This window comes from Lynx rufus, unplaced genomic scaffold (genome assembly GCF_022079265.1).
Source record: "Lynx rufus isolate CCGP_SWC_20201006 ecotype Redwood Valley unplaced genomic scaffold, mLynRuf1.p SCAF_10, whole genome shotgun sequence".
NCBI lineage: Eukaryota > Metazoa > Chordata > Mammalia > Carnivora > Felidae > Lynx > Lynx rufus.
In genome coordinates, this window is record NW_025814824.1 from 42,103,375 (window position 1) to 42,115,405 (window position 12,031).

The window sequence follows — 12,031 nt, forward strand, 5'->3', positions numbered from 1 at the left end:
TACCTTTATCTGAAAAGCTACTTTAATTGATTATTAATCTACAACCATCATGGGATACCTGTGGGTAACTATTATTTCCTCCAGATAAGCTCCTTTGTTATTTCATTGATGTCATTTAGTATGATTCCATTTCAAATGATTTCTCCAAGAAATGTTTCTGGAGAGGCAGAAAATGTTTCTTTGTGGCCCTTACCAAATGATTCATAAAAGTCATTTCAAATTTGGAGTTTACGTGTGGATCACAAAACTTGTTCCCTGACCATGTGAATACTTTCATCCACTTGGGACTGGGTTTCTTTGGGGTTCCAGGAGAACAAATATTATCTGGGAGGTAGTTTGTGTAGATGTGTCAACCTATGAAGCATTGTGGTATTCACTTTCCCTGTGCTCTGATAGTCTCCCAGATATGGGCATGGTGCACGTTCCATTTAATCGAAGTAACTATCATTTGCTGAAACATTCCTTATTAGAAATGTTTCCCATGACCACTCTGACTAAAATGGTTCCCAACCACTATAATCACTATTGCCTTCCCTTGCTTCATTTCTGTTTACATAACTTTTCACTAATTAACAAGTATATTTTTTATGAGGTATTTTCTCTACTAGAATATAAGCTCGATAAGAGCTGGGATTGTGACTTTTTATTGCTCTAGTAGTGTTCACTAAGTATTTGTTGAAAAAACTAAAGGAATGAATCAACAGTGTTCAGGCAAGGGGGTCCCAAAACTGATTGTGTTTTCTCCCTTTCCTCCCTTTTTTATTCCTATGGAATTTTGCTACACCAGGAAGCATCATCTGGGAAAAAGAAATATTAGTGGTACCAGGAACCATTTTGCCCATGATTTAATAGTCTCATTTCCCCCCAATGTAGTTATCATGCATGTTATCCATTTATCTCAGATATTAACTTTAATAGCATATAATCCATAAAAATATTCCCTGTTCACAGCAAAACAATGTCCACTAATTTGTGATATAATTAAACACCATCAGGAATGTCTGGTATTGCTGAAGGCAAGTGTTTCTGTGGCTTATAGGAAGCTAGTTGAGAGACAGTTCTCATATGCTTCCTATTTGAGGACACTGTGATGGGGACACAGAAATACAGGTATACAGGTAGGCATATAGAAAAAACAGAGGCATTTTCTGCCTTCTAGGATTTTATAATCTATTTAGTGATATAAACCATATGTGTATGAAATCTAAGAATGATAATGTGATAAGAGAGATGCAAAATACAAAAATAGATGCAAAATGCAAATTGAATAATATTATCTTAGAATATATATATGATATATATGATACATATATTGCTATAAATATATATCATATATATAGTAAAACCTTGGCTCACGACCATAATTCATTCTGGAAACTTGCTTATAATCCAAAGCACTTGTATATCAAAGTGAATTTCCCCTTAAGAAATAATGGAAACTCAGATGATTTATTCCACAACCCAAAAATATTCGTATAAAAATGATTACAGTACTGTTATAGAATACAAAATAATAAAGAAAATACAAAATATAAAGAAAAATAAACAAATTAGCTTGCACTTCCCTTTGAAAAACTTCGTGGCTGGTGTGAGGGAGTGAGAGGAGGGTTATTGTGTAGGACGACTTTCACTATCACTATCACTAATGGAATCACTGCTGTCTATTGGCTCAATGGAATCTTTTCTTTTCGTGCAACTTTAATGAGGAACCTATCCAATTAGACTTGGTTTTGCCTCCTTTTGAGGATTTTGCAGAAATATGACATTGTGTTGACATCACCCACAATCCTGCAGAGAGAGAGAGAGAGAAAGAGAGAAAGAGAGACAGAGAGAGAGAAGAACCATTGGCTCAGTTGTGATCATGTGACATTCGATGTCATGTACTTACTACTTGTATTGGAAGACATTGCTCATTTATCAAGTAAAAATTTATTAGAAAGGTTTGTTCATCTTGTGGAACACTCAAAAAACAACTAACTCACAGCCCAAGGTTTTATATATAATATATATAAAACCTTGGGCTGTGAGATATATATATATAACTATATATATGTATATATATATATATAACTATATATATATAACTATATATATACATAGAATGGGAAGGCAGTAAAGAAAGTGGATGCAGTCCTTTGGTGCTTTTCTGTTCACAAGTCCTGAACTCTTTGCCTAACTTTTGATTTTGTTTCTTCTTTATAACATGTAATTTACCCTTTTCTCCTTTGTGGACATGTAAGTTGTAATGTCCAACCAACTGCCATGAGAAAATATGAGTTGTTACTTTATATCATATGTTGGCTATAAACAGAATGCTAGTCAGACTAGGTCCCTGTTGTTGCTTATTAGCTATATTGGACTCAAGCTGAATACCTTCTGTTTGCCCCTCCAGATTGTCTCTTGATGTTTTTCTATCCTGCTTTGTGTCCTGGCAGGCTGCTGGATAAGAAATGGTTGGGTTCAGCCAGTGAGGAACATAGGAGATGGGCATAAGGGAAAACAGTGAGGTGTGAGTATTTGTTCCCCTGGCTCCCTCTCTCTTGGGTGTGTACCTCTCACTAGGCAACTCTCTGTGCATAGACAGTTCTTTCTGTCCCCTGGTACCATTAACTGGTACCATCTCCCTCACCTCTTCAGGTTTAGGGTGATAAGATCTCCCTTTTAAAAAAATATTTTTAACGTTTATTTATTTTTGAGAGAGAGAGAGACAGAGACAGAGAGAGACAGAGTATGAGTGAGGGAGGGGCAGAGAGAGAGAGAGGGAGACACAGAATCTGAAGCAGGCTCCAGGCTGTGAGCTGTCAGCCCAGAGCCTGATGCGGCCCGACACTTGGTGGCAAGCGTGAGATCATGACCTGAGCTGAATTCAGATGCTTGACTGACTGAGCCACCCAGGCACCCCAAGATCTCCCACCTTTTGATTAGCCTTGAGGTATTGTACTATCACTTGGGCTCTCCTTCCATCCTACTCTTACCATTGTAATTAGTCTCTGTTTTAACTGTTCCTCAAAGTATTTGAGATGAGTTTTCTTTCAACTTCCTATTGAGACTCTGACTGATCACCTTGCCAAGCAGGAAGGGAATCAGAGTCTGAAATTTCTAACCCTCTAATCACATAGTTGGCTCCACTGACAACCAGCTGCCATTCCAAAAGTTACCTTATTTATTTTTTTAAGTTCATTTATTTTTTGAGAGAAATAGAGAGTGTGCAAACAGAGGAGGGGAAGAGAGAGGGGGAGAGAGAGGATCCCAAGCAGGCTCTGCACTGCCAGTGTACATGAGTTCATGTGGGGCTTGAACTCACCGACCATGAGATCATGACCTTGAGCCAAAATCAAGAGTTGAATGCTCAACAGACTAAGCTCCCCAGGTGCCTCATATCTTATTATTTTTTTTAATGTTTATTTATTTATTTTGAGAGAGAGAGCATGTGTGAGCACGGAGGAAGGGCAGAGAGGAAAAACAGTATCCCAAGCAGGTTCCATGCTGTCAGTACAGAGCCCAATGCCAGGCTCAAACTCATGAATTTTGAGCCAAAATCAAGAGTTGGACTGCTTAACTGACTGGGTCATGCAGGCACCCCACCAAAAGTTTACCTTATTAATGTAGAAAAAGACACCATTAAGCTCTCGTCATTTAGGAAATACCATGGGTTTTAGGAGGCTGTGCCAGAAATGGGGAAGGGGACAGAGACCAAATATTTATATTTTTTATTATAAATCACAGTATCACATGGGGCGCCTGGGTGGCGCAGTCGGTTAAGCGTCCGACTTCAGCCAGGTCACGATCTCGCGGTCCGTGAGTTCGAGCCCCGCGTGGGGCTCTGGGCTGATGGCTCAGAGCCTGGAGCCTGTTTCCGGTTCTGTGTCTCCCTCTCTCTCTGCCCCTCCCCCGTTCATGCTCTGTCTCTCTCTGTCCCAAAAATAAATAAACGTTGAAAAAAAAAATTAAAAAAAAAAATAAATAAATCACAGTATCACAAAAGACCAAAGCCAATGTGTGTGTGTGTGTGTGTGTGTGTGTGTGTGTGTGCATGTGTGCTATGAAACTGTATTATACTGTAGGGAAGAGGTAAATATTATCAAGGCAGATGTTAAACCAGGTCATTGGCAATGGAAGAAATCCTTCATCTTCAGGGTGAAACCAGAGGAAGAAAATAGATGGAAGGGCTGGAATACTTTTGCAATATTGCCTTGACGGTAAGGAATATCTAAGGCTATCGGTCTCCCATCCCATCTATTAGGGATGAGGAATCTGAAATACAGATTAAGAAAGCCTAAAAAAGTAGAGTGTTGTCTCACTTTGGTCATATGTTAAAACAGCAGCCTGAAACTATGCAACTCTATATACTGAAGCAATTGAATTCCTCAGGGAACTTGGGATTGTATTCCAAATTTTGTAGAGCTAAGTAAGCTGAGAAAGTGGCTCAAACCTAAAACATACAGGTTGGTTGGTATGTTTATTTTTTCCCCAGAACAATATCCACAGGAGTTAGGAGATAATTTTAGAAAAGTCTATTATTAGGGAAAAAAGACAGTTGTTTAAACAATTTTGAATTTTTATATAATCACCAAAGATGAAAATGAAAAATGAAGTTCTGTTGTCATAGCTCTGTAAGTCATCATTTTTGAACTGTGTGAAAATCACATGGGACAACTGGAAGAGATGATGTCATCCTTGGATACCTATGTTCTTGACTTAGAGTGCTCTCAGACTGATCAGGGAATCAATAGTTGCCAGGAATTGCTCAAACAAAACTGTAGTGTTTGTAAGCATAAAACAATTTTCTTGGTTTACTTTGACTAACTCTTGCAATGCAATTTGTACATATTAGACTGACAAGATATGTCTGCCGCTGATGCAAATGTCACATTGGCACATTCATCATTGGGTTTCTGTTTTAATGTTGAAGAGGTAGGCAACAGGCTAGTCTAGATTTGAATCACTTAGAATATGGAAAAACCCTAAAAATTGAGATAAATTTCAAAATGATTTGAAAGAAATGTATGATATTTAAGGTCTTACCAACACCTATTAGTGGCTTAAAATTGAACAATTAAATCCTGCTGACCAAATAAAGATTATATCAAATCGGTAAAGGAGAAAAAAATATGTCTAAAATTTGGCATTCTTTCTGGAAACAAAGAAACATCAAGGCTGAGAAACTGTTAATACATTTCTCTTCTTAAATAAAAGATAGAACACATTTTTAAAATTAAAATGAGAGATGCAGGGGCGCCTGGGTGGCTCAGTCGGTTAAGCGTCTGACTTCGGCTCAGGTCACGATCTTGCGGTCCGTGAGTTCGAGCCCCGCGTGGGGCTCTGGGCTGTTGGCTCAGAGCCTGGAGCCTGTTTCCGATTCTGTGTCTCCCTCTCTCTCTGCCCCTCCCCTGTTCATGCTCTGTCTCTGTCTCAAAAATAAATAAACGTTAAAAAAAATTAAAAAAAAATAATAAAATGAGAAGTGCAATCTAAATATCATACTGACTTGCACATTTCCCACAATATTTCAACTATATAACAATGATATGGATAGAATTGTGTGTTTCTATGTTCTAATATATTTCGTCCTAGCAGTGTTTATTATTAATTTCTGCAGAGCAGATATCATCATTTTTAAACATTTGAACAAAGAATTGCACCAGAGAGACACTGTTGTTTGTTTTGGACAGTTTTATTCAGATGGTATTAGAGATCTTTAACTTATCTTTTTGAGATACAAATGTTAATATTCAACGTTTCACAGGTTTCTGTCATTTTCCCAAATAATACAAGAAAGAATTCCCTATGTACCTTCTGAAAATGTGCAATTTTTTTATGCTTAATATACCAGTAAAGAACACTTATCACTCAACAATGAAAAGATAAAAAACCCAATAAAAAATGGACAAAAGATTTTAATTGAACTTTCTCCAAAAAAGATAAATGTCCAAAAAGAACATGAAAAGGTGATCAATGTCATTAGACATTAGGGAAATGTAAATCAAAGCCATTATGAGATACCATTTCACACCCACTAGTATGGCCATAAAAAAGGGAAAGTAACAAGTGTTGGTGAGGATGTGGAGAAATTGGAACTCTTATACATTGTTGGTGGGAATGTAAAATGGTGCTGCTGCTGCAGAAAACGGTTTGGTAGTTCCTTAGTAAGTTAAACATAGAATTAACATATGAGCCAGCAATTCCTATCTGTATATACAAAAAAATCAAGACTAACCTGTTCAAACAATAACCTGTATGTGAATGTTCATACCAGCTCTATTCACAATAGGCAAAAGGTGGAAATAACCCAAACATCCATCAATAGAAAAATGGATAGACGCATTATGGCATATGCATATAATGGAATATTATTTGGCTAAAAGAAAATGAAGTCCTGCTACACGCTACAAAATGGATGAATCTTGAGAACATACTAAGGGAAAGAAGCCAGATGTAAAAGGTCACATATTGCATGGTTCTATTTGTACGAAATATTCAGAAGAGGCAAATCCACAAAGACAGAAAGCAAGTTGGTGGTTACCTGGGGCTTGAGGGGTGGGATGGTTAGTAGAAATGGGGAGTAAACAATGGACATGGGTTTTGGTTTGGGGGGTGAAAAATGTTCTGGAACTAGATAGTGGTGATGGTTGCCTAGCACTGTGAATATACTTAAAGACATTTTATTTGTAGCCACTTCAAATGGTTATAATGGTACATTTTATTTTATGTGTATTTTGCCAAACAAAAAAAGAAGAAAACTTATCTACCTAGCCATAGATTCAGGATATTCTTCTTTACGTCTAATGTGTATTTATTGAACATAATAAATTTGACTGTTTTTCAGAAGAATCTTTCTATAATTGGATAAAATGATGCCCTTTTGAGTGAATAACAAATAGCCATTAAGAATGTACATTCATAATGATTTCATGCCAAACTTGTGAATTTTGTGACTAGAATTCTCAGTCTTAAACCCAATGAAATCTCATATGCTCAGACGTAATGCTGTATTTCAAGTGACAGGTATGGAGTAAAGGTAGATCAGAGAGGTTTTAGAATTAAGTGCATCCATATTCTAGCTTTTCTAACACCAGATGTGGGACTTCAGGCAGGGTACAGTAATCTCCTAACTCTAAGTTTTCTCACTAGTAAAGTGAACACAATATCTATTTTACAGTAATGTAAGGATTTAATAAGTACATATATGAAACATATTTAGCCCTGGACTCAGCATATAGTAAATGTTCAATATGGGAGTTACTCCTAAGATAGGCTTTTGGTACTTTTTCTAACATCCTTTTATAAATTTTGTGAGGTGTTCACCTTCAGTGGGAAGGAAGCCCACTCATCCTGCCTCAGCAGGATTCTAATTGGAAGGGTGTCTTTCCATGTGCTAACTAAATTCTCACACAAAGCAGTAATTCTGATTAATGAAGCGGTCATCAGTTAAAGTGGTCACCTCCCTATTTCCACAGTCCTCCTTTCCCTACCTCAGCTCTCTATGCATTCTGGAACCCTTTCTGCAGAAGAAAGCCATCTAGCATTTGGTAAAACCCTAGTGCTAGTTCAACGTGGATCCGTTACAAGACGAGTAGGACGTGTTATAATGGCAAAGAAAAAGAAGGTTATTGTCTATTATAAGCTTATAAAGAAAGCAGGAAGGAAGAAAAAAAGGGAGGGAGAGAGAAGGAGAAGGATAGGGAGAGAGGGAGGGAGAGGGAGACAGAGGATGAGCCACAGAAAGCTGATCTCAGTTCTTTAACCAAGCTCGAATTACTGATTTCAAATTGGTCCAAGGACCCAAACTGGGGGGCAGTGTGGGTCACACTCGCTCTGATAGTCAGCCAATTGCTTAAAAGAAGCTGCCATAAAAACTTAAAGGAAATCATGTCTCTTGCAAAGCAAAAGACAAAGGGTGCGCAAAGGATCGTAATTCAAATGGGAAATCCGCCTGATAGTCCCAGCTCAGCACAAGGCTTTCCACATCTCCCTGACATCACTCAGCTGGATGTCAGCTGTACGTAAAGCAGTTTTGCTAAAGGGTGTGAAGAAAACACTTAAGTGTAAAACTTATTCCCTGATCCTCAAGGAGTTTACAACAGCGCTGGAGAGATTAGCTGTGTAACTAACACTCCAGGGCGGTCAATGAAACGTGACAAACGAGTTGGCAGCGGCCTTGAAGGCGAAGGAATTCACAGTTAAGGATCATTTGGGGCTAGGGGCTTGTCAAGGAAGACTTTAAGAGGTGGGATGTAAGCTAGGCGCTAAGTGGCGGGTAGGGTTTTAGGTGGGCGAGAAGGCGTGGCGATGGGAACTGAAGCCTCGGCCCGGCACGTCGGGGTAGCGCGCACAGCTTTCTGGCCTAACCCCTTGGGCCACGGCGCGTGCGCAGCCTAACGCTCGAGCCGGGCGCGCGGCCCGCGGAAAGCTGGCCAGGATCCGCGAGCGCGAGACCCCGCGCGCCAAGGCGGGAAAAGTCTCGCGCATGCGCGGCTCGCAGCTTGGGGCTCGCCAGGATGGGGAAGGGGAGGTGGAGTTTCTAAGAGGGAACTTGACCCGTTAGCAGCCGCGGCAATGGCGGCGCGCTCGCCTCCCTCCCGGCTCCCTCCGCCCCCAGCGCGACAGTTGGGTCCCTGGTCCCCACGTGTTGGGCGGGGAGCTGTGGTACACGCAGTGCGCAGCGAGGCCTCGGGTCTTGCGAATGCAGTGCGGGAGGGCGTTGTGGACAAAAACGATATATGCTGGCGGGGGCCAGGGGGGGCAGCTCCGGCTCAGGCTCCCCTCCTCAGCTCGCCCATGGGGTCCAAGCGACTAGAGGGCATCTCGGTAGAGGAGGCGATGGTGACCCGGACGCAGCTGCTGGAGGAAGAGCTGAGCAGCCTAAAGGAGGAGCTGGCCCTGTGTCAGGTATCGAGGTGGCCTCCGGCCTTTCCCCTACACAGCGGGGCCGGGGCCGGTCCGATGGGGAGGCGCGCCCCTCTCCCTCTGCCTTAGGCTGCGTCGCTGCGCGGTTTGGGGACCCACCCATCTCCGTCCGGCGGCGCTGCCTCCCGGTTTCCACACCCAGCCCGGCCCGCTGCTTAGTGCTGGGGGGACGTAGCAGCGCCCCGCTCCCTGACCAGGGGCTCCCGCTCCTCCCCGGCCGGGCAGGGTTCGCCTCGGCGCCCGGGTTTGGTTTTGTTCACTTGAATGCCACCAAAACGTGTATGCACCCCCCTCACCCCCCAGAAGCCCAAGTTCTTGGTTGTGACTGTTAGTGGTACTTGGAGAGGAGTGGAGTGCAGTCCACGAGTTGATACATCGAACAGGAAAGTTTAAACACTTCTATTAAAATAAAATCCATCGGTGAAAGAACCTGTTTTTAATTTTCAAACCCACACTTGTTCTTAAGTCAAGTTAAACTTAAGTTGTAAACACAGACCAGTAATTTTAGGGAGTTTTGGGGTGGGAACTTTCACACATAATAGATGATGCTTGATGTTTATTAATCAGTTATACTAATTCTGTATCCTTGAAAGAGAAATTTGATTTTCATATCATGTTGCCAGTGAAAAGCATTTCCTAAATCGATTCTGTTGAATTACTTGCCTGTTATTTGTAGAGTTATTAAAGATAGCTTGACTGCACTCATGTTCAAAGAGGTTTGATTTTAGTTTAGTTTTGCATCCTTACCACCATCTCTTCTCTGATCTTACCAGAACCTTTAGACAGGGTTGGGAGATATAAATGCTGGGGATTCACTCAACAATAGATGTTTGAGTCACTCTGTCTTCAAGATAGAACCAGTTAGGAACTACAAAAACCAAGGTAACTATGAACAGTGTCATCAGTTTAGATTAGTAAAAATTCATGATTTTCATTCTCTCTGTTTGTTCCATTGGATTCTTTTGCTCCTTTTGTAGGTCCTTGCTGATGGAGTCAAGGCTGTAAAAACAGGACAGTCTTGTTCAAATTGAATATACATTTGCTTAAACAAGTTGGGGAAATACTATGTGACTGTTTCTTTGTCATTTTCCGATTTTCTGTTCTTTACTGGATAAGGAGCAAAGGAACAAATAAGAGACACCAGTGAATTAAAACATTTTGTCATCTACACACCTCACCTTTGGATAAAGATGTTAACCCATGATAAAGGCTTTTGTTACTTTAACAGGTCCTAATCTAAGATGCTATTTGCCCATAACTTCTATACTCTTCCCCCTTCCCTCTCTCTATATGCCATAGTTACAGCTGGCTAAGGAGCTGAAATATTTACTTTTTAAAACTGACTTGAGTAAGGAACTCACTCTATTGGAAACAGCCCAATGACCCCCACCCCCAAATCCACTCCCTATTTTTTTTTTTTTAATTTTTATTTTAATGTTTATTTTTGAGAGAGAGAGACAGAGTGTGAGTGAAGGAGGGACTGAGAGAGAGGGAGCGACAGAATCTGAGGCAGGCTCCAGGTTCTGAGTTGTCAGCACGGAACCCTATGTGGGGCTCCAACCCACAAACCGCGAGATCATAACCTGAGCTGAAGTCAGAGGTTAACCCACTCAGCCACCCAGGCGCCCCTCCATTCCCTATTCTTTAAAAATGTAGCTTCAAATACGGTGTTGGCCCTTGTGACCTTGGACATATATGGCCTAGGAAGATGATTAAAGTGCTCTAGGCACTGTAGATGCCTAGATGTAAGAATAGAGATGGTCATAATTAGGCTAGAGTGATGGTTCTTGAGATTTTTGTAATATTGTCCCTGTTAGATGATCATAGGCATTCCAGTAATGTGAGATGAGATTGGCAGTATCCCATTCAAAACTGTGGTCAAACCACAGTTTGAAACTTAGGAGAAATAATAATTGAATTCCCAACTGTTTTATAAAAAAGCATTTAAGTAATTAAAATTCACTTTTACACCTTTTGATTTGTTCTACTTCTTTAGCTATAAATCACATTACCCAAGAATATATAGTATTAACCCTGTTTTTCAAACCTTTCAAGAATCGCAACCCAAAATAAGTTCATTTTAACCTTAACCTAGTAAGTGTGCACAACATACGCATAACTAGAATTTCATAAATATTTGCCCTAATTGTTCACCATGAACACTGATTTTTCTTTTAAATTAACACTTTTTAAGAAAATACTGCTCAGATCTACTAAATTAATTTGACACACTAATGGGTCAAATGTATAGTTTGGGGGAAAAGAATCCTGCAAATTAGTCTCTGGTCATAAATAGTGGCTTCATATAGTTGGTTCTTTTTCCACATTTAGCTTATAGGAATTCAATTATATGTACTTGGTGGAGAAAAAGAAAGTTTGAGTGGTTGGTTCCATGTGACACTCCACTCCACTGGAATTACTCAGAATAAGCATGTATAAGAAGGCTATCTCAGTTCCAAATGTTTCTCATCCAACTCTATGTGATTATAATATTAAAGGCTTTTTTTATATGGCTTCAGATTAGCAAGCAACATACATATAATGCGTAGCTAAAGAAAACATGATTAACTTCAGTGCGGAGAGAAAAGCTGTCTGTACTGGACTTACTGAGGATAAGACATTAGCTTCCCACTGTAGCTTCTTCCTAATGAAATTTCAAGGGTGCTACAACAATTTTAAGTGCATGACATTTATGCTTTGTCCATTGATTTAGAACCCACCTTTACTATACTCTTAATTTGATTATTTTAAGAATGTGTTCTACTTGTGACAAGAATGTGTTCTATTTGCAGTTCAGTATATTGCAAGTATGTGTATATATACATTTATCAGCACTTGTAGAATACCAGAAGAGAAAAAGTAATGTTATATATGTGTAATGTATATACACACACACATATATATTTGAGTGTGACATATGTATGCATATCTCAAAGCTTATTTCCTTTTTCAGTAGCATCCAAAAATATTCACTAAACCTCTAAATCAATTTAAGGTAAAAAATTATTTAGGGCATTTAAATTATAGATAGATAGATAGATAGATAGATACCTGGCTGGTTCAGTCAGTAGAGCATATGACTCTTAAAAAAATTTTTTTTTGATATTTTATTTATTTTTGAGAG

At 39.8% G+C, this 12,031-nt stretch overlaps 1 protein-coding gene across 2 annotated transcripts in view; it reads left to right on the top strand.

The window, feature by feature from the left end:
- Positions 1–8,556: 8,556 nt before the first annotated feature.
- CNTLN (centlein) overlaps positions 8,557–12,031 on the top strand; it is a 317,305-nt gene continuing 313,830 nt past the window's right edge. For both annotated transcript variants that reach the window (XM_047064802.1, XM_047064799.1), the window contains exon 1: positions 8,557–8,889. In XM_047064802.1, the coding sequence (XP_046920758.1) occupies positions 8,557–8,889 (333 nt within the window). The remainder of the gene's footprint in view (positions 8,890–12,031) is intronic.